Source organism: Desmodus rotundus, chromosome 3 (genome assembly GCF_022682495.2).
Source record: "Desmodus rotundus isolate HL8 chromosome 3, HLdesRot8A.1, whole genome shotgun sequence".
NCBI classification, from domain to species: Eukaryota; Metazoa; Chordata; class Mammalia; order Chiroptera; family Phyllostomidae; genus Desmodus; species Desmodus rotundus.
The window spans coordinates 33,636,740-33,660,329 of NC_071389.1; the positions used below are offsets into that span (position 1 = coordinate 33,636,740).

A 23,590-nucleotide genomic window follows, 5' to 3' on the forward strand; every position below is an offset into this window, starting at 1 on the left:
TTCCTGAGTATGGCCTGAGTTCAGGGCTGTAGCTTCTCCATGGCAGCTACAGAGCAAGGTCTACCTGGAAAAAGAAGAGCTGGTGCTCTAGTGCATCTGTAGCATTGGGGCCACTAGGTTGGAAGGTAGAGTGGAGCTGGAAGTGCTCAGGCTGAACTCCCCCCGCAGGGGGTCTCTTCTTTCCGGCCTCCCTGGAGAGACCTCTGGGTCCAGAGAAGGCCTGCACCTGGGCAGACGCAGCACTAGTCTGTTAGGAACACATCTCTTTTAACAGTGTGTTCAGGGGAGGTCCCTGGTTGGAGCAACAGAGAAAAGACACAAATGGAATTTTCTTGGCCAATGTCCACTTCTGGGCAGAGGGAGAACGACCAGGCGTATCTTGGGTTTCCGTTAGTCTTCTGATAACCCCTTGGCTTAGGCCAGGGAAAATACCCAGCATTTAAGACTCTCTTTTGGACAAATACAAAATGTCAAATCAGGATCCCAAAGCTTAGGATAGAGACCACAGGTGACACAAAAAAGTGAAGAAACATTCCAAGACTGAAAAGAAATCATTGTCAGAGAAGGTATAAACAGTGTTTCCATGAACTGAACTCTAACCCCCAAACCCAAAGATTAACAAAAATCCCCATATACTAAATCATCCCAAAATTATATGTGAATCCAGGCAACACATGTTGTCTGAGCTGAGCCCCAAAGTTTGTTCTCTTAAATATATGAAATCAGAATTTTCAGCCATTGAATGAGATCCCTTTCATTTGAGACGGGAGTCCGACATCTAATATTAAAACATTAAAAGAATAAAAAGTGGAGCAGATTCCTTATTACAGCTGGGCCCAGAGTCCAAGGGACGACCGATGAGATTTTGGTGATAGGCCAGGGGCTTGAAACACCAAGTGACAAGGTCCAAAGTAGTGAAGGAAGAGGGAAAGAAAAGCAGGAGGGAGCTGTGTTCATTGTACACTAAAGGGGCAGCAGCTGGGGAGCTGGTGTCCGCGAGATCCTAACTGTCCAAACCAAACCTAACAGCCGCCTCCTGCAGCCGGGCCAGACACCGACGTCCGGGTACTGGCCCTCCTCACACTATCTCAACATTCACATTGCGCGTGAACAGTTTCCCATGCTGCAGTCGACAGCAAACATGTCCTAGGTGGAACCTGGAGACCCGCGGTGGCAGCAGTAAATAAATATCTTGCATATGTGTCAAATGCAGTCCTCAAACACAACCTTACATCTTAGTAAGAGGTCAGAAAGTACCAAGAAAAATGATATGCTTTTTTTCCTACAATAATGTTTCATCTCCAGGCCAAGAAGGTCCATTTCAGGTTTCCCCCTGCCTCTTAAAAATAGGTGACAAAGTAGAAATCCAGTAATGAAAATAAAAAGGCAGAAGTGTATGAGCCCTGGCTCAATGAGACATATCAAGTACACAGCATCCGGGTGTCCTGGGACAGGCGGAACTATCCTAGACGCTGTGGGGAGGAGCCGGCGCTGGAGAGGTATAAACTCTACTCTGATCACTCACACTGGAACAGTGCTGTCAGTCACTGAACGAGGGCGGGGTGAAGGCATTAGGGAGGGTGGCAGAGTTGTAATTCTCTATAATGAGGGTTGGGAATATATACTCGTGGATGGGACACTTTAAGTAGCTATGTTTATTATTACTTTTTTTCCAGCAATCTTGCAAGAGGCAGAAGTGTGACACTGAACTCTGTGAGACGAGCGTGTAGGTGGGATGGCGAAGAGCCCTTCTCCTGATGCAGGCCTCTGCTTGTCAGGGACGGCGGGGTCCACTGCTGGGCCGCGTTTACTCTTTCGCTTCAAGGAAAAGGGTTTCTTGAGGGAACAACTTTACCTCCAATAATGATTTATTTGGGTCCAGCTGGGTTATCTAAAAAAAAGAAAGAAAGAAAGAAAGCACACATTCAAAAGACTGGAGCAAGCACTGTTTTCTCCACACGACAGGAGGATCCTGTCCACGCACACTGACCTGGAGCGCACTCTGCACTGGCACGAGCATTTTCACAGCTGTTATCTTATTCGATCCTCAAAAGAGCCCAGGTGTTGTTACTCCCATGTTATAAGCGAGGAAACCAGGGCTCAGAGAGGTCAAGTCTCATAGTTTAGTGGAAGAACTAGCATTTGACCTTAAGGTATAGGTTCAGAAGACTGGACCTCTCCCTGCGCAGGTGGAGGTTCCTTGCCTCCTGCACAGCTCAGCGTGGCCCACAGAATGGACGGCCCTTAGGAAAAGATGCTGGTTAAACACCTGAGTGGCATTCCTGGGAACCGCTCCTTGGCTAACTCCTGACAGTGGGGAGGGCCTTTTCTGCTTGGTGGGATAAGAGCTAAGCCTTTGGGGCTCATCTTTCCTGTAATAAACTGTAGAATGTCCATTCTACTATGTCCAAAGATGAACATCTCCCCTGACGAGGAGAGGCTCCTTAACGAGGCATAGCACAATCTCCCTGTTGGGAGTATGTGTGTGTGGGTGCTTAGTTTGAAAAAAATGAGTCCATGTCATAACATAATTATATTTTAGAAATTAAAAAAATATTATTTCATAATGTGAGCTACAGACAGCAAAGCTCGACAAAATCTTGGCTCGGTTGGAATATGCTAATCATGCAGGGACCCTAAACTAGGTTTATGACCTCCTAGGCCTGGGGCAGGGATGGGATGTTTTCTGAATTGGACAATCAGAGAAAGGAACAAAAATTTCCTGTTTAACAAAAGGGATCGTGAATTTTATTTTAGTTTATTATCATTTTTTATTGTTATTCTATTATAGTTGTCCCAAATTTTTCCCCCCTTTGCCCTCTTCCACCCATCCCACACCCTGCTCCTGCGGTCAATTCCCACACTGTTGTCCATGTCTGTGGGTCATTCACACATGTTCTTTGACTAGTCCTTTCCCCTTCTGTTCACCATTATCCCCCACCCCGCTGCTCACCTCACACCGGTCAGAACAGCCATCATTAATAGATCAACAAACAGCAAGTGCTGGCGAAGAAGTAGAGAAAAGGGAACCCTAGTGCACTGTTGGGAATGCAGACTGGTGCAGCCGCTAAGAAAAGCAGTATGGAATTTCCTCAGAAAACTAAAAATGGAACTGCCTTTTGACCCTGCAATTCTGCTGCTGGGAATATAGCCTAAGAATCCCAAACCACCAATTCAAAAGAACTTATGCACCTCAGTGTTCATAGCAGTGCTATTTACAATAGCCAAGTGCTGGAAACAGCCTAAGTGCCCATTGATAAATGAGTGCATCAAAAAACTGTGCTACATTTACACAATGGAATTCTACACAGCAGAGAGAAAGAACTACTTAGATGGATGGAACTGGAGAGCATTATGCTAAGTGAAATAAGCCAGTTGGTGAAAGACAAATATAATTTGATCTCACCTATAAGAGGAACCTAATGAATGAAACAGAACCACAGGCATGGAAACATGGGATAGGGATTGTGGATTTTAAAACGTGGAGAAGTACTGGTTTCGTGGAAAGGACAACGGGTTTTGGAACAGGAAAGATTCCGGTTTAAATCACAGCTGTGTTGGCTATTAGCTTTGTGGCTCTGGCATTAGTATTAATCTTGCAGGACTGATGGAGGATTAAATGAGAAAAAGTATATAATTAGCACAGTGTTGGGCACAGAGCCGGTACTCAGCGATGGCTGCTGTGTGTGCGAGCAACAGTAGGGATGGACACAGATAGATGGGCAGTGGTAAGTGTGTGTGATGAGAGGCTGGGCAGTGTGCTCTGTCAGCTACAGGTGCTCTGGGCCTGTGGGCCGACCGCGCGCAGCACCCGAGGTAGGCAGCCTTGTCCTCTGCTCAACCCAAGCCACACCTAATAAGATGGCTCTGCTGACCGGGAGGGGGTTCCTGAGGGCTGAGTGTCACAGGCAGGCTGATGAGCTGAAGGAGGAACACTACCTTCGACTGTATCCAGATGGAAAACTGGTATGCCCAGGAGGGTCATTAAGGAGACACATCGGTCTTTACAATCTTCTCTGCTTATAAGGAACCTGGAGCAAAGCCGCTCACTCTACTGGTATCTCTTGGGCTCTGGGCAGACAGGCAGGCAAGGCGGTGGGGAGGGCCCAGCCTGCTGTCCGTCTTCCAATACACTGGGGGGCGAGCTGCTGGCAAATGTTTACCCATTTCCCCAATTAACGTACAACACTGCACTGCCTTCCGTCAATAAACAGAGCTATGCTGCCTCTGCTTCCGACTCACTGGCATTTTCTTGGCCAGCTGCTTCGACTATTGTTCTTAATTAACATGCCAGGGCTCTTCCGGCATCTTCTACTTTGTTATCTGTGGTTTGTAAATGTGATGTGTGCTGGAAGGAACCATAATTGTGATAGTGCCAGAGCTGTGCATACTGGCAGAAAGACATGCTACAAAGCACAAGAGGCTGGGAGGCTAGAGCCTCAGGCCCAAGTTGAACCCTGCCTGACTTGTCAACATACAAAGTTAGAGGTTCAAAAAACATACCCAGGTTTTACATGGGAAATCTGTGTCCAGGAAATGTTAAGTGATTTTCCTTGTCACCTGAAGTTGGAGAGCTGGGACGTGAGGAGGGGGAAAGTAAAATTTCTTCAACATCTATTACATGCCAGACGCTTTAAATATGTTATTCCTTTTAATCCCGAGAACAACTATGCAGGGCAGTGGGGATGACACAGTTGAGGCTCACAATGGTCACCACTTATTTACAGCCTCAGGGACAGTCAGGGCTGTCTGTGTACCACAACGGTTAGAAAGAGAGACGCAAACTTACATTCGAATCCCAGCTCTGTCACTTACTACCTGTATGACCTTGAAGAAGTTATACAACCAGAGAGCCTCAGTTTTCTCACCTGTATGATGGGAATAATCACAGTTTCTCCTTCGCAGGTTGTTGTGATAGTTAAACAAAATAATGTTGGTGAAGCCTCTGGCACAGTGCCCGAGGCAGGAAGCGCTCAGTGGGTGGTAACCATTACTGGCTGGAATGTTGCCTTGCGTAGGGGACCTGGTCTGTTTAACCTCAACACGAGCTCTTTCTCCAAAAGCTCCTGGAGCTCAGGTCTGCACCAGGCTGCCTTCTTATTTCCACTCCAATGCCCAGCAGAAGTGCTCCCTGTTCCCTGATAGCGCGATGCCTCAGTATCTGGAGACCCCCTTGTACAGCCGCAGGGTGCTGTGCCACAATGCACTGCTTGCCAGCGAACAGAGCTGTGTGGGGGCTGCATACCTAGTGCCCAGGTCACCAGTAAGTTCCTTCTCTTACGGTCATTTCAGACAGGAATTTCAAAGCGAACAGGACACTCTGTTTTGCTTCTGACTTGCCTGGTGTGGACAGAGAGACTGTGGGGAGCCTAGGGGGATGCAGGACACCATGCTTCATTCCAGCAAGTAGTGGCCATATGTGAAACCAGGCTGCAGTGCTCTGGACCCCAGTCAAGAAGGATGTGGAACACACCAGGAGGGAGCTCCTGGTGGGGAAGAGCCTAAAAGCCATGTTGTCTGAGAACCAGCGGAAGAGTGGGAGATGTCTCCCTGGAGAGAGGGCGCTGAGAAGTGGCAGTTGTGCTGCCACAGCTGCGGGGAGGGGCCGTGTTAGGCCTCTTTGAATATCTGCAGGACTGACCAGGAGACACAGAAAATGTATTCTGTGCAGCTCCAGGGAGCAGACCTGGAATCCATGAGGTAAGGCAGCACGGAAACAGGACTCAGCTGGTCAGAAAGAACTAAACAGAGCAGCAGCTGCTGGTGTGGCCCTGCTGCTTCTCTTTCCTTTACCCCTTTTTCTCCTCCTTCTGTCCTTTATTTTCTTCTTGTTCATCATCATCATCACCATCATCATCATGATCACAGCAACTATCACGTACTGAGTGCCTACTATGTAGCTGGAACCAGGCTAATTACTTTATGTATAGTACCTTAACTAGTCCTCAAAACAGTGAAGTAGGTACTATTATTGCCATTTTACAGTAGAAGACACCATGGCTTATCTCACCCCAGGCTGCAGGTAGAATAAGGTTTCAAACTCAAGGCTGCCTGACTCCAAAGCACACGATAACCAGAATGCTTCTGGCCAATATGTCCACAGGCTGCCTTGGGGCAATGGAGGGGTAGGGAGGGTAGAGGTGAGTGTACTTTCTAGTCTCCTTAGAAGCTTTCAAATAGAGGCTTATTTGAAGAACATGATGATGATGATAACAAAGGCTAACACTCATTGAGCATTTACTTTGTATCAGGAATTTCTAAGCACTTTACATTTAAAATAATTTAATTTTCACAATAACCCTTTGGGGTAGGTTATCTGAGGTTAAGTACAATTATTCTCATTTGACAGATGAAGAAACTGCGCCATGAAACAGACTAAGTAACTTGCCCAAGGTCTCAAGGCTAGTGAGGGCAGAGCCAGACGTGAATCAAGGCAACCCAGCTTTAAAAGCCACACGTTCTACTGCTAGACTATTCTGCTGGAGGTGTTGCTAAGAGTAGGAGACACACAGAGAAACAAGTTGGAAGAGATGACCCTGAGGTTGTTTGTAACCAAGCTTCCAGGATATAAGATCTTCACTTTAAGAATGGCAAGAGGTGCCTTGGCTGGTGTGGTTTGGTTGGCCCCCAAAGCAAAGGGCTGCTGGTTCGATTCCTGGTCAGGGCACATGCCTGGGTTGTGGGCCAGTCCCCAGTTGGGGGCGTGCAAGAGGCAGCCAGTTGATGTTTCTCTCCCACATCAATATTTCTCTCCCTCTCTTTCTCCTTCCCTTTCCCTCTCTCTAAAAAAAAAGGAATGGAAAAAGGTCAAGGGTCAGGAAAAAATCCCAAAATGTTTATAAAATTTGAATACAAAAACCCAATCTGAGCTTATGTTCTGCCATTTACTTGGGACTTTACTGAATTATTGACTCTAAATCAACAGAGAGACTTCCAGTCAAGTTGGCGGCATAGGTAAGTGTGCCTCACCTCCTTACACAATCACAAAATTACAACTAAATTAGAGAACAAGCATCACTCAGAACCATCAGAAATCAACTTGAATGGAAGTCTGACAACTACGGAATCAAAGAATTCATCCAGACTGACAGGAGGGACAGAGATGCAGAATGGGCTGGTCCCACATCCACATGTGGTAGATAAAAATATGGAAGGGATATCTTGGGAGTGAGGAGTCCCAGCCCCACACCAGGACCCCCAGCTCAGGGTTCCAGTGTTAGGAAGATAAGTCCCCATAACTTCTAGCTGCAAAAACCAGCCTGTACTGAGTCAGTAGAAGAAACGACTGGAGTCCCAAGCAGGTCCTATTAAAGAACCCACAAACAAACTTACTCAGACTCACTCCCTCTGAACTCCAGCACCAGGGTGGCAGCCTGAAAGGCACCAGTGGCACACAGGGAGGAGCTGAAGTGTCTGACATCAAGGCAAGAGCTGGGGACAGCTTTCTCCTAGACACAAAGGCAGGCAGAGGCCACTGTCCATTTTCTGAACCCTTCCCACACAGAGCCACAGAGCCAGCAGGCCACACAGCCAGCAGATGGGTGCCATATCTGAGACTCCATCAACCTGGCTAACACTGTTTGCCCTGGATATCCACTGAGGCTCCATCCACCCGACTTACAGCTGTTAACAGTTGCTTTTCCATATGAATGGCTGGTCTTGGCTCAAGCCTCACAAGTTCTTAAATCCTTTCAAACAAGCAATAGGTAGCCTCAGTGAGCCACCAGCCCTCCTACCTCTTGCTAAATGGCCCCAGGCATGGCACTCCAGCTGCCAGACTAGCTTCACAGCTTGGCTTCACCTGAAAATCTCCAAGCCCAGTACAAGTAGCAGCCACCTCAGACAGCTTTATAGCTCAGGCAGGGTGATTCCAGGCAAAACACAGGTGGGTACTGACCTTTGCTTGCACCACTCAAAATACCCCAGGGCCTGTGCACCCAGTGGACAGCTACAGACCACACAGGAGCACCACCAGCCTGCCCCTGCACAGCTGAACCTCCATGGAGGGTGGAGGTTGGTGGTGAGTGGTCACAGCCAGTCCTTGCAGCTGACTGGCCTGGGTAAATCCCTCCCACTGATCTGCCAATAGCAATCAAGGCTCAATTACAAAAAGAGGGTATACTCAGCCCACACAAAGGGTGCACCTCGAGTATCCACCTTGGGTGATAGGGGAGGTTGTGCCACTGGACCCTATAGGACACCTACTACGTTAGGCCCTGCTACCAACATGGGGAGTCATAGAAGTTCTACCTAATAAATAGAAACAAACACAGGGAGGCTGCCAAATTGAGGAGACAAAAAAACATGGCCCAAATGAAGAACAGATCAAAACTCTAGAAAAAGAGCTAAGCAAAATGGAGATAAGCAATCTATCAGATGCAGAGTTCAAGACACTTTATAAGGATGCTCAAGGAACTTAAGAGAGAATCTCAACAACATAAAAAAGATCCCATCAGAAATGAAGGATACACTAATTGAAATAAAGAACAACTTACAGGGACACAACAGTAGAGTGGATGAAGGTGAGAATCAAATAAATGACATGGAACATAAAGAAGCAAAAAACAACCAATCAGAACAAGAAGAGAAAATAATCCAAAAAATGAGGATAGTGTAAGCAACCTCTGGGACAACTTCAAGCATTCCTATATTCACATCACAGAGGTGCCAGAAGGAGAAGAGAAAGAGCAAGAAATTGGAAATATATTTGAAAAAATAATGAAGGAAAACTTCCTTAATTTGGTGAAGGAAATAAGACAGGCAAGTCCAGGAAGCATAGAGTCCCAAACAAGATGGTGCAAAGAGGCCCACTCCAAGACACATCATAACTAAAACACCAAAGGTTAAAGGTAAAGAGAGAATCTTAAAAGCAGCAAGAGAAAAGCAGTTAGTTACCTACAGGGAAGTTCCCCTCAGACTGTCAGCTGATTTCTCAAAAGAAACTTTGCTGGCTAGAAGGGATTGTCAAGAAATATTCAAAGTCATGAAAAGCAGGGACCTACAGCCAAGATTGTTCTACCCAGCAAAGATATCATTTAGAATCAAAGGGTAGATAAAGAACTTCCCAGCGAAGAAAAAAACTAAAGGAGTTCATGATCACCAAACCATTATTATATGAAATATTAAAGGGACTTATTTAAGAAAAAGAAGATCAAAACTATGAACAATAAAACGGCAATACATACATCCCTATCAACAACTGAATCTAAAAAAACAAACTAAGGGAAAAAAAAGAACAGAGACATAATCATGGATACAGAGAGTCTTTTGATGGTTGCCAGATGGGAGGGAGGTATAGGGGAATGGGTGAATAGGTGAGGCGATTAAGAAGTACAAATAGGTAGTTACAGAATAGCCATGGGATTGTAAAGTACAGTATAGGAAAATGGGGTAGCCAAAGAACTTATATACATGACCCACAGACACAGACAATGGTGTGGGGATTGCCTGAGGGAGTGTGGGGTACTGGGTGGAGGGGGGCAAAAGGAGAAAACCTTGGACAACTCTAATAGCATAATCAATAAAGTATAATTAAATAGAGAGAAAGAAGTAAATCAACAGAGAAACCCACCTTTGGGCCTTCTTGTGGGAGGAGAGGTATTCTCAGATAAGATGCATGGCCTGACTTTGTCTACATTAGAAAAGGAAATTCAACCATCTTGACATTTTATTCATTATTCTTAGGAAACCTGAATGGACAGATTTTCTCACTAAATTAATAATGCCAAATAGTCCAACACCTTCATTTTTTAGGTGGGCAGTTAAGGCTCAGAGAGGTCAAGTCACTTGGCCCACGTCACACAGTTGATGAGGTGCAGACGCGGTACTCTGCCCCAGGGTTTCTGACTTCTATTTTGGGATTCTTGCTGGCCACACCATTCTGCTTCTCACGTTTTGTTTTGTTTTTTAAATACTTGAGCATACATATCATACTACTAATAGGCTGGGAGCTACTTGAGGGCAGGGCCTGAGTAACATTAAAAATAACAGTAGCAGCAATATATGCATAATACATCATAGTTTGCAAGATATTTATACAACCATTAATTCAAAATCATGTAAAGTGGGTATTATTATCAATCCTTTTAATTTTCTTTAACTTTGCCAAGGAAATGCTTCTAGTTTGTAGTTGAATAAGGGAAAGTCTGGATCTAGTATTTTCCTATTTAGAATGCCCAGTTCAACATACGGAGCTGAAAAAACTGAACAGCTATATGCAAATAAGTGACTCTAGATGCACACCTTATACCCTTTACAAAAATTAACTCAAAGTGTGAAACATGAATGTATGATATTTCTGGAAGATAACATATGGAAAAAAATGTCTAAATGACCTTGGAGATGGTAATGACTTTTTAGATATAACAACAAAGCCCCAATCCATGAAAGAAATAATTGATAAACTGAACTTCATTAAAATTAAAAACTTCTCTGCAAAAGACACTGTCAAGAGAAGGAGACACTGTCAACAGACTGGGGTAAAATATTTACAAAAGGCACATTTGATAAAGGACTGTTATCCAAAATATACAAAAAACTCTTAAAACTCAATAATAAGAAAACAACCCAATTAAAAAGTGGGCCAAAGACCTCACCAAGGTCTTTGGTGAAAGACACCTCACCAAAGATATACAGATAACAAGTAAGTGTATGAAAAGAGATTCCACCTCCTATGCCACTAGAAAGTGCTAATTAAAACAGAGACACTACTACAAATCTATCAGAATGGCCAAACCCAGGACACCGACAAATGCTGGAGAGGATGTGGAGCAACAGGAGCTCTCACTCACTGCTGTTGGGAATGCATAATGGCACCGCTACTTTGGAAGACAGTTTGGTGGTTTCTTAAAAAAGCATCATATTCTTACTAGATAATCCAGTAATCACACTTCTTGGTACTTACCCAAAGGAGCTAAAAATGTATGTTCACAGAAAAACCTTCACACGGATGTTTACAGCACCTTCATACATAGCTGCCCAAACCTGAAAGCCATCAAGATGTTCCTAACAAGAAATGAGCCACCAAGCCATGAAAAGACGTGGAGGAATCTTAAATGCATATTACTAAGTGGAGAAAGCCGACCTGAGAAGGCTACATACTGTATGATTCCAACTATTTGACATTCTGGAATAGGTAGAACTGGGGAATAGAAAAAAAACATCACTAGTTGTCCGGGGTTTGTGGGGGGCGGGGCGGGCGGGAGAGATGAACAGGCCGAGCACAGAGGGTTTTAGGGCAGTGGAAATACTCTGTATGGTATTATAACGGCAGATATATGCCATTATCTATTTGTCCAAACCCATTGAATAAGCTGCACCAAGAGTGAACCTTAATGTCAACTATGATTATAATGTTGGTGTGGGTTCATCGATTTTAACAAATGGACCGTTCTGATGGGGGCTATCGATAATGGGCGAGGCTATGCCTGTGTGGGACAGGGGTGATATGAGAGCTCTCTGTACTTTCTGCTCACTATTGCTGTGCACCTAAACTGCTCTAAAAAAAAAAAAAAAAAAAAGCAAAGTCTTTAAAAATACACTAGGTTGGATTTTTTTTTCAGGTTCTCGATGTATTTTAATACTTTAAAATATTGGAAATATTTTAAATGGAAATTAAAATCGTGCTTTGGGAATCAGCCTCACTCTGTAGAGGGGGAAACCAGACCCAGAGATTGGGTTTACACACAGCATAACCGGTAGAGGCAGAGCCAGAACCCAAGCCTCCTGCCTTGCTTCTTCATCATGTCCACTGTAACTCCCCCATCTCTCCCACAAGTGGCCTAATAGGGTTATCCCTCATTCCATGAGTTACAGCCTTCAGGTTCAGTGTATGGAATTGGGAAGCAATAAACCAATGGTTTCTCAAAATGCATTCTTGCTTTTAGAGTAAAATTTGCATTTCAGAAAGTTCCAGCATCTTCAAGGAAAGAAAAAGCTCTGTTCTCACATTTCCTCTAGTATTTGCCTGCTCCCCTCTGGTGACCGACACAATCACCTTCTAGAGTGTATGCTGGCAGCACTGCAAGCAGAGGGAGCCCTGCACAACTGACTCGGGAAGCAGCCCTTTGCCACACTGGCAGAAAATGTACAAGCCCTCTGTAGCCCACACAGACAACAAACACGACACTCTCATCCGTAAGCCTTCCTTCTTCACCCTGCCCCCACGTGAACAACAACCAGGCCCCATCTTCTACCTCCGATGCAGACCACATAAACCACAGTAAACCTCCCCAAGTACAAGGAAACCCACCCCTACAGTTATGCACCACCTCCTCCTGCAAAATTTCCCTCATCTGTCAGACCTCAGCAAGCTGTCCCTTCTCCACATTCCTCTGTGCTGACTGCCAAGGCCGTGTGCTACCTAATGTCAGGATGTAAAGGGCCAGAATGTATAGGTTCCAATTCTGGTTCTTGTGGTGCAACTTTGGACAAGTCAGTTTTCTTCTCTAAGCTTTAATTCACATTTTTAAAAGTGTGGATGAGTGATTCAATAGAGTCAACTGGGCTATAGTTGGGCTTGGAAACAGAGATACCTGGATTCAAATTCCAGCTCTTAGCCACGTCAGTAAAATGCTGAGCTCCAGTTTCCTTTTCCACTGGGTGAAGGGGTTAACATGGCCATCATGGAGCCTGTCACGTGGAAGCTATTATGACTCAATGCCTTCTTTATGTCTAGTAGATGTCACCTGTATGGTGTGAGCTCCCCAGTGGTTGGAATGGTCAAAGTGTGATCTAGGGAAGGAATCTTGGGTTGGATTCCCACTGCTATAACCTCCTAGCTCTCTGGTAACCATTGGCAAGTTACTGAACCTTCTGGTTCACTGTTTCTTTACTTATAAATTTGAGACTTCCCTTTCCTTTCCCTTTTCTGCAGCCAACCTGCCTACCTATTATAAGGTCCCAGGGGTCTGCAGTGTCCAGCTGTGCCAAGACGGGGTAAGCAAGTATCTAATTTAGGGGCAAAGAATGTATCGGCAAGTCCCTTGGCTGCAGAACTCAAGCCACAATCTCTGATCAACCTTTTCAATAACAAGGGTGATATTTTTATTCCCATCTGAGTCCTATGTCTATCTTTCAATTGGTCTTGTCTTTCTGTTAGTCTTGAACTAGCTAAGTGAGAGGATTATTATTAATGGCCCTTAAAACCCCAAGGACCCCACAGCACTAAGCAACTGCTTAACAATTATGATTTGATGTAATTTAACACAGGACTAGAGCTCTGTTTTCCTCAAAGTCTGTTTGGCCTTGATTAGAAGGTGACAGAGTCCCCTAGTCAGAACATAAATCAATCCAAAAATACATTTCTAATTTGTAACATAAAGCTACAACACAGCTTATTCTTAAAGAGATGCTTCTTTAAACCCAAGTTATTTGAACACAAAATGAATGTGCTAATAATCTTTCTGAAGAATGCATACATAATAATAATGACTCTTATTTTACAGCTTTCAAAGCACTTTCCCATACAGAACCTAAACTTCAGAGCTATCCTAGGAGAGTGGGAGCACTTACCCTCATTTTTACAAATGAGAACATCAAAGCTCAACTAAGAACATTTTCTACACACAGTCATACAACTAGAAACTGGCGGAGCTCACATTTGACCGCAGGTCTCTTCACTTCAGACCCTGAGATCTTTCTACTCCGTGGGACAGCACGAAGGCCACATAGGTAAATTCCCTGATTACAGTGAGGCTGAATATATCTGCTTTTGATTTTGTTCAAAATTAGCATTTACATTGAACTTGAGGAAACAACGAATCTTTTTGGTATGCTATGAGTAACCTCTTCTATTAGAAAAACATGCATATTAGATATCGTAAGTTTAAAAAAATAATTAATGTCATACTACTAAAAAAGTTACCATTTATTTGACACTTTTTAAGTGCCAAGCATTATACTACTTGTTCTCTATATATTACCTAATTAAATGGTCACAACACTTCTATGGGATAAGTACTCCTATTATTCCTGTTTTATAGATGAATTCTCTAAGACCAAAAATGATCAAGGGACTTGATCAAAGATGAGGCCAGAATTTGCCCTGGTTTGGGAGCTTCTAGCCCGAATTCCAGCACTGCCCTTCGTTGCCTCTTAACCTCTGATTCTTCCTCTAAACAGGACAGTTAATGCTACTAGCTGGCTTTCCCTTGGGCGTAAAGAAAGCAGGCACCCTGCAGCCCTGTTGTGATACAGGCTTTGTTGTTCTCTATGGGTTATCTTTTGTTACTGTCACCTTGGTCCTAATTGCTAATTGCTCATTTTCTTCAAACACGTTTTGATGAAATGGGAATCCCTAAAGAGGGAAGTTACACCCACAAAGTATCAGAGGGAGAATTTAAGAGCTGAACTGCTGGTCAGGTGCTGATTAGGGCGTGAAAGTCTTTTGTAACTGTAAAGTCATTTGCAAACATAAAGGGTCATCATCATCACCACCAGTTGTAGCTCCTAGCAAATTCTCCTCCTGATTTGCTACAGTTGGTAATGCAACCTCAAAAGGAACTTCCAATCTGGAAGGGTCCACAATGGGACTAATCCATGGCTGTTTCCACCCCAGTTTCCTGTGTAGTTTCTGGACCACTGTCTCACTGGATCACAGGAAAGAAGTGGCACTGGGATGAGGGTTTCCAGGAGACAGATGCTCCATTATTAAACCGTGGTGGAAGAGTTTAACAGAGAGTGAGGTTGAGTGGGTTTCTGTGGCTGCAAAGCATAGGCAGCCTACAGCACATCTTCTTTCCTTGACTTTTTTCTTTTTTTAGGATGGGAAGAAAGCAGAATGAATGAAAAGTTAAAGGAAGAACAAGGAAGAGAAGACTAAGGTGACCAAGAGATGGAAATTGTATCTTGTATGCTGCCCTGTTTTTCATTTTCATCACATTTTAATAATGATGACAATAACATTCATTGGGAGCTTACTAGGTGCTAATTGTTCTAAGTGATTTATAATCACTACAAAACCTTATGAGGGAGATACTACTACCTTCATTTTAAAAATGAAGAATAGAAGCTCAGAGAGTTTATATAACTTGTCCAAGATTGTATGCAGGAAGTGGCAGAGCAAGGATTTAAAACTAGGTCTTAAAGTGTTCTTAATCACCACCCTAGGTAATTTTGGTATTGCAGTCATACACTGAACTATTTATTCTGTGTCTCCTGCTTGAAAGGATGCTCCCCTTAATCTAACTGAAGCACGTATCTCCCCATAAGAGAATACATGACTACCTTAGGCATTAGGGCAAATTTCACTCAACTAGCTCCTCAATCATCACAGACCCAGGGACTAGTAGAGCTGGAAGGTTTTTGGAGGTCATTTCTGTAAAACGGATGGGGACAGAAAAGCCCAGTCAGTGGAAAGAATTTACCCAAGGTTACTGAGCATTCACTGCAGATCTGGGACCAAATCTGGATTCTTCATTCCCAGTTTGTGCCTTTAGATGAGCTGTTAAATGAAGACGCCAACTCTAAAGTGTTACTAATGCAAAATGGCTTTAAACTTGGCATACTGTCAGGGGGACCCTAAACACCGAATAAAATATGTGACCTCTCCTTGCACTGGTATCCCTGATGGTGGCTTTGGTTACTGTACTATTAAACAACGACGTTAGGCCCAGAGGGAACAGAGGGGTTTCTAACAAGAGGGCAGGGTGGGGGTGGGAAGATCCAAGTCTGTAGACTGAACATAAAAAGATTGAAAACAGGCTTGTCTCCTCATCCTGCGAAGCCAGTTCCCAAGATTAGTCCCTCTTGGGGTCCGGAAGACACAATTTCAAGTAAATAAAATGAAGTCCTGTTTTACAGAGTGGTTTGCAAGCTCACCGTCCCTGGAAGCTTAATAAATAGGGTCTGGGCAAATTCATGAATGAGGACTCTGCAGTGTGGCAACATGCTGGCTCCTCACGCCCCCGGGCAGCCGTAATCCTCAGGGCGGGGTTGTCTCTGTCCCTGAGCAACCTAGGATGGTTATTCCAATGAGGCACAAAAACATTTTCAATGTGTGCAGTGGTTTGAAAAAGACTGGGAAGCACTGATCCAGGGGACATGCCTCACTTTCAGAGGCTGATATCATGGAAGGCTGCCAGGTTCTTGTATGAAAGGTTCCTAGGATGCCTCTGATCAAAGATTGGTCCACAACACTAACCCCTGTGTTTGGAGAGAAATCTGCTAACTGATTGGGTTCAGAACTGCTACCTCAGCTTAAAACCCTGAGCAACCGGATTATTTTTGCCCAGACTGCCCTCACTATGCATGGACTGAGACCTAACTGGGAGGCAGTAAGAGCGGGCACTGGTGGGTTTTGAATTCCAGTTCTACATGTGTGCTCTTGTGTAAGTCATTTGACCTCCGAAGACCCACATTTCTCATCTGCAAGCTGGTGACGACATTACCCAACAAACTAATAGGCTCTGATAGACTGCTTCTCTCTGGGTCTCTCCTTGAACAGAATATAATAATGCTACTTAAAATTCCTCAATGGTTCTTTAGGGCAACAGGATAGGTTCCTTTTGTTTTGGCCTCGTTTTCCCAATTTGTAAATGGATGATGTTTCTGGCAGGACTCACAGCACACCCATAATGGAAAACAAGGCTGAAAAGACAGTTTGGAGATACATCTTGAAGGGCCTGAATGCCTTATTAAATTTAAACTCCCTGGCTTCAGAGAGATCGGGAGTGGCACGCTCGAGGTGCTCTTCAGGCAGAGTGGCTAGGGAAAGCGAGCATTTTGAAAGCATTTGAATACTCAGGCAGGGCCACAGAACCGGTGTGTGTGTAACTCTGCACACAAACACCACTCAAGAGCTGGAGCTTTGAACAGGAGTTAAAAGAGTTGAGTCCCTAACGACATACAAAAGACTTGCCGGTGTGATTTATTCTGATGTATTTACTTATCCAATTACCAAAACAGCAGGAGATCATTAAATTTTCTAGTTACCAGATGCAGCACGTTCAATATCTTAAATGTTACCAAGGCTCTCTCTGAGCTATTTTCATATTACATTTCATCTGCCCAAAAGCTTATGAAACTGGAAGGCAAGAATCACGAACAGAGCAGGTGTTTTCTTTGAAGGTTGGTCCAGCAGACACCTGTACAATACCAAACTTATAGCTGAAACTCCCAAACTCTCTCCTGGATTTAAAGAAAAGTACCATGATGAGAAACAAAAGTATTCGGGAGAGAAGATGCTAAGAACGTGGTACTTGAAGGTGGCTAGATGTAAGTGTTTTATCGGGCCAGACTTTTCTGCATGCTCATTTTCTATCACTTAGGTCCCCATGTCCAAAGAGGGTCGGGCTCAGAGTAGAGGAGGAGGGAAGGGAACACACCCCCTCTGCGGGACTACCTGTGTGATCCTGAACAAGCACTTAGGAGCAACTAAAAGACAAGAACCGTGTGTTTCCTGTTTATTTCCAGCTTCTAGCAAAGAGCCTGGTGCATTATATACTCTCAAAAAATGCTGGTTGAATAAATGATCAGGGAATGTTTGGTCATTACTGAACCCTGAAAAACACAGAGCAAGCCTTTATTAACAACATTTGAAGAGTTAAGTGGCAAAATAGATGTTTATTCTATTTTCTTTTGAAAAATATACACCATATAAATGATACGCGAGCCTAAACTTTTTGAAAGGGTGGTCACGGCTTGGCCCCACCAGTCTTCCTCTAAATACTGCCCCCGCACAGACCTTATGCTCCAGCCAATTAGAACAGTTTGCTACTCCCCAAATATGCCTGGTCCTTTTCCTACCTGAATCTTTGCTTTCATTGTTTCTCCTAACGGATCCCCTGCTGAAAATTTATACTGTATATCCTTCACGGCTCAGCTCCAATGCAACTTCATCCAAAAAACTAGGCCTAAGTGACAGAGCCTAAATTAATCTCTTTCTCCTGTTCCTTGTAACAGAGAGAATCATAAACGGTATCTTCTCCCATGCACTGGGCCATGGGCTCCTGCAACACAGGGGCCCTGTCTGTTCACTGTGGTCTCTCCCTCATGTGCCCGGCCAGGCAAGGCAACCCACTTCTGTAGGATCTAACTCAAAGGTCAGCTACAGACTCACCCTGAGTCACCTGTCTGCAATACCTGTCAGGTTATTTGGTTAATTGTGTGTCTCGGAGTCTGTCTCTCAGGTTGAATTCTGAGGGCAGAGAATGAGGTCTCACTGGCTATCTATCCCAAAGGTCTAGTCCACTGCTGGAAACAGTGTGAATTCAGCAGGTGTTTGCTGAAAGGTGACCTACTGATGACTGAGTGGAGGCTCCCCACTCCTTTCCACGCCCACCACCAAGCCAAAGAAAGGAAGTCAAGAGGAGCTGGATCCATAGAACCCCTCCCCTCGCCTCACCCCGACAACAGACAGAACTGCCACTATTAGCAGGTCACCCCAGCAGGCCCCCTGTCTCTGGATGCTCTCAGTCCTGCTGCACAGACACAGGGAATGACAGTAAGTTTGTACCAACTGCCCTTTCAGAAGGGACAGATTTTTCCCTACTTAAACTGCTGTTGGAATTGGCTAATTAGAAGGATTTAAAAAATCTTAATACTCCAAACAGAGAAAACTGGTTCTGAATTATTAAGCAACATTTTCAGTGCATTTGAATAACCTTAAGTGCCTTAGCTACCACCTGATCCTAAGCTCTGGCTCAGAGAAATAAATGTGAAATACTGTCAAAGCCCTGGCTTACAGGAGCCTCCAGCTACAGTAAATAGAGCTTAAGTCCCCATAAACTGCCTGGGACAGAGACCTGCTCCTACAGAGGAGATGATATTAAATAAAGCTGGTAGGACCATGAAGCCAGCGGTTGTGCTCTAGTTTGCAGAAGAGAGTTGTCAGTGGGGCAGGTATTTTCTATATCCAAGCCATTTAATCTCAGAATCACACAGTGTCAGAGCTGAGAGTTCGAAAGCACTTACTTTAATCTCTTCTTATTTCCGAAGAGGGAAATAAGACCAAGAGAAGTATATACCTCGCGTGAGATCACACAACAAATGGCTGGAAGAATCAAAACTCTGTCCCAGGGTGCCTGGTCTCACCTTAGTCCCCTTGCTAATACTCACATTCCTCTGAGAATATCCTGCTGGAGACAGAGGCGGACAACTACCTGGCTGTTAAAAAAAACACCTGAACATTTTAACCAGCGGGGTGACTTCTAGAGTTCAAATTCCAGAATCCATGGTTCCCCCTCTGGCCCCCACTTCGGAGTTTTCTTCCCTGACTATGGGGTAAGGGGGGGTGGTGGGGGTGATGAGAGCGAGAGGGAGAAAAGGCGGGAAACAAGGAATAAGTGAAAGTGAACGTCACTAAAATGTGGTCCCTCTCTTGCTGACCCTCAAGCCAAGAGGATACCATGAGTTTCTGTCTGGTGAGAAGGAGAATGCAGAAAACAAAAACAATGAATGCATGAATAGGTAGAAATATTTTTTCCTTCTTAATTTATTTACTAAACAAGTATTTCCTGACTGTTTACTATGACCAGAAATTGTGCAAGACACCGGGAAGCCAGAGTGAACAGGCACTATCTCTGTCTTCAAGGCACAGTGAGTCCAGGGCAGGATGCGCACAGGAAATCGACCTGCTGCAATTCAGAGCAGCAAAGGGCTACAGCAGGGAAGAGGACAGCAGCGGAGCACGCGGAAGGTAAACACCTAACTCTGTCTTACGGTTTCAAACAGTTCCATGACTTCTCTTTCTTCAATGTCTCATTCTAAAGTGCACAATTCTTTCCTTCAATGTAACCATTTTACTGACTTATACTTTCATAGACAATAAGCCAATTATTAGGTGCTTACTATGTAGCAGGCACTATACTCAGATGAATTAGACATACCAGCAATCCCAAATAACTTCAGATTTGATCTGTATGAGTGCAAGTCTTTTTCTTTTTGTTTACAAAATGTATATCTTACCTTCATTTTGTGACTGTTGTAAGTTTGGGCCAACCATTTCTACTTCTGGTATCCTTTGGTTTTCCTAGGCCTTGATCAAGTTACGTTTCTTCTCTGCATCCTGGTTTTTTTTTTTTTAATTCTATAAAATAGGGGTCTTTTCTAGTTCTCACAGTCTAATATCCATGCATGAGGCGATCCTATTTACACATACATACAGTCCACTAGAGGAAGTGAAATGAATTTGAACATGTCAAGAGTATCTTCAGGCTGGGATTCAGTCGCAGACATTAAGTGCTGGCTCTGGGTGAACAGCAGGTGCGGTCTGGGTGAAGAGGGCTGGGGCTGGCCCTGCAGCGAGGCCCGGAGGGAGCTGGCACGTCAACACGCGTGCTGGCGTGCTCTGGAACTTCAGCACTGGCTTTGGAAATTACAAGGAGCCTTTAGAAAAGGTTAATCTGCACATATACACGTTTGCAGTTGTTTGTATTTACAATGGGGTTATTATACAGACTTTAAGTGAGCGAAGCTTGTCTGCAGAAGTACCTGGAATACTGAGCACAGAACTAATGATTTTTTATTTATGGCTGAACGCAGTCAGATTGGATTGTATGTACAGCCTTCAAAAGCTTATTTGATTTCTGATACAGCATTCTGAATAGTATAATACTATATAAACACCTTATAAAAATTAAGTTCTGGGGGAAAGTAAATAATTTTATAAAGGTTTAAATACATCAACATGCCTACATATAATCAGTAACTGTCACTCCACCTTACGTGTTCAGCAAGGTATGGGGAAAGGACCTGGGTTTGGGGAATCAAATACTGGTATTGATATTTATTGCGTAACTTTTAGAAATTAAGTTCTTCCAGGCTTCTATGTCTTCATCTGTAAAATGGGATGACAGCTATCTTTCAGAGAACTAATATACTTGATCGTGCATATAATAGACATAAAAATAAACGGCTTTATTCACTGTCATCAATCCCCACCACCCCAAGTTCTTTGTAAATACGTTAGAAAGGGGTAGAGACAGATTCTGTTAAGACTCTGAATTCCACTCAGCTGCCATGAAATGGCTATAAACACCTCAAGCATATTTTAAAAACTCTTTTGTGTATGCTTTGATCTGGCCAGGGGCACACAATAATGGGTTTTCTCACATAATACCACCTTTCCCTCAGTACCTCGAGAGCAAGAGCCTTTCCTCTCCATCATAACAGCTTGAATACACTGAGCATTTGCTCCGTGTTGGTGCTTTATAAGTATCACCTCAGTTCGTTTGTACAACAGCCCTGTGAAGTACATACTATCATTACCCTTATCTTATAGATGAGGAAACTGAGCTACATAGAGGCTAAGTAACTTGCTCAAGATCAAAGAGCTACGAAATGGCAGAGTTGAGATTTAGTCTGGGACTCCAGAACCCAATCTTTTAACCACCAGCCTATACTGTCTCTCCATCCCTCAACTCCTTCAAATCCACCCAGTCCCTTCTAGGGGCACTTCGTGGTGGCGGCCCCCCTCACAGTTTAAATGTCTTCATCCTCTGTTAGAAAGCACCATCTAGACTTTCTCTTGGCACCTCAGTCAAAACAAATCCCAAAGTGCTTCTACTTCCTCATCTGTCTTCCTGGATTTCTGCACAAGAACTACGGTCTCTCTAGTCATTCAGGCTGGAAACCCCTAAGTCACCTCTGACAACTTCTTAGTCCTATCCTCCCCGCCCCGACACAGCTAGAAAATCACCAAATCCCACTGATTTCTCCTTCCTCCCTATTCTATGCCTTCTCTTTAACCCCACTGCTGCCATCTTAGTTTAGATTTTCATAGCCTGCTGTCTTGTCTACTGTAATAGTCCTATCTGGTCTCCCTACTCTGATCCTTCTTGATGAGAATAATCAACACGTTTGAGGTCGTAGGGAAAAGGCAGAAATGTGGAATCAAAAGACCTAGGTGGAGCCACTGCTCTACCACTTATTAACTATGTCAGTTTGCGTTAGCTATTTGGCAGTTCTAAGCCTAAATTTCCCATCCTTAATACAAGGGTTAATACCTACCTTAACTAGTTCAAATTTCCACTGGAATTGGTTTTGTGAGAGCAAGAACTTTGTCTAGCCTATTCACTACTGTATCCCCAATATCTCGAGCCTAAGAGCAGCTCCAATAACATTTGTTGGATTAATGCAGTGATTTTCAACCAGTGTACCATAAGAATTTTTAAAATATGTGATGCCTGTTTAGTCAGAGACACTGACCTCTTTTCCCTTAGATAGTCAGATAAAAAACTGACAATAGCCAACACAACAATAGCCATCCGGTGTGAATGAATCAAAATTATACCTATTTTTTTTCAGATCAGCAAAAAAATGGGTTTTTTTGGTGTGTTGCAGAATTTTAGTGATTAATTTATCTGTGCCATGAGATAAGGGTTGAAAATCGCGTATTAATGCATCGTACGTCCTTCAGTTTTTTTTTTCAACTCCTATCTCATTCCCCTCCATGCCTGACTTCGCACCCTAAATCCCATCATAGCAAACCGTGTGCAATTCCACAGGCCCGCGCTGGCTATATTCCTATGGTTTTGTTCATATTTCTGCTTGACAAGTGTTCCTTTACATGTAACTGTAGTGTAATATCACACCAGGAAAATGACACTGGTATGATATTGTTAACTAGACTATAGGCCTTACTTACCGTTCATCAGTGTTTACGTGTACTCATTGAGTGTGTATCTGTGAATATTTATGTGCAATTTTATCTCCTGAGGATTTGTGTAATCACCACCACCACAATCAAGATACAGAATAAACCCCTAAGATTTAGAATCACACCCACCCCCTACAACAATGCTCTCTATCCCTGGTAACCACTAATTTGTTTTCCATCTTTACAATTTTGTCAATTCAAGAATGTTACATACATGTAATCATACAGAGTGTAACCTTTTGAGATTGCCTTTTTCCACTCAGCATAATGCCCTTGAGATCCATCCAAGCTGTTTCATGTATTAAGAGTTAATTCCTTTTTATTGCTGAGTAGTATTTCACTATCCCTTTGTAAAAATGTCCAAACTCTGTTTCTTCTATGAAGCTTTACTGACTTCCAAGCGGAAGTAGACTCTCTACCATTCCCTAGGTTCCCATTATAGGCGGCATCAACCACCACAGCATTTTTGACCTTTGAATACCTTTATTTGTTTGCTCGCCTATAAGGCTTTGGTCACATCTTTGTATCTTTAGTGTCTAGCAAGTACCTGGTAAATAGGTATGTATTATATTCAGGCATGAGTTTTCATATCATTAGCCATGAGTTCAATGTTAATGAATCAACATTCTATATTAAACAAGGGGTCTTTAAACAGAAACATATATAAAACAAGGTTATGTATTAATTGATTGATGAAAATTTTAACTAGAGGCTCACAGGAACTTAAACCTATCTTAGCCCTAGAAGCAATGTTTGAGTACACTAATTCAGTGTTTGTGGCAACTTTATACAACATAACTACTGTGAAAAATGAGAACTGACTGTACTTTTCAGCTCTAAAAAGAGCTGAAAATATATTGCTACACACAACCTACAGAATAAAACAAGAAGAGAGAAGTTTCTCAACCTCAGATACACTGCCCACCACATTCTGCACCACCGACATAGACCTTTATGTTCAGCTACATCTGTGTGTTCTTCATGTTGTGTCTA

At 43.6% G+C, this 23,590-nt stretch overlaps 1 protein-coding gene across 3 annotated transcripts in view; it reads right to left on the minus strand.

The window, feature by feature from the left end:
• Positions 1-1,630: 1,630 nt before the first annotated feature.
• Positions 1,631-23,590, minus strand: part of FAF1 (Fas associated factor 1) — a 423,880-nt gene continuing 401,920 nt past the window's right edge. For all 3 annotated transcript variants that reach the window (XM_024571040.4, XM_045204230.3, XM_024571039.4), the window contains one exon: positions 1,631-1,891. In XM_024571040.4, the coding sequence (XP_024426808.1) occupies positions 1,808-1,891 (84 nt within the window). In that variant the 3' untranslated portion in view covers positions 1,631-1,807. The remainder of the gene's footprint in view (positions 1,892-23,590) is intronic.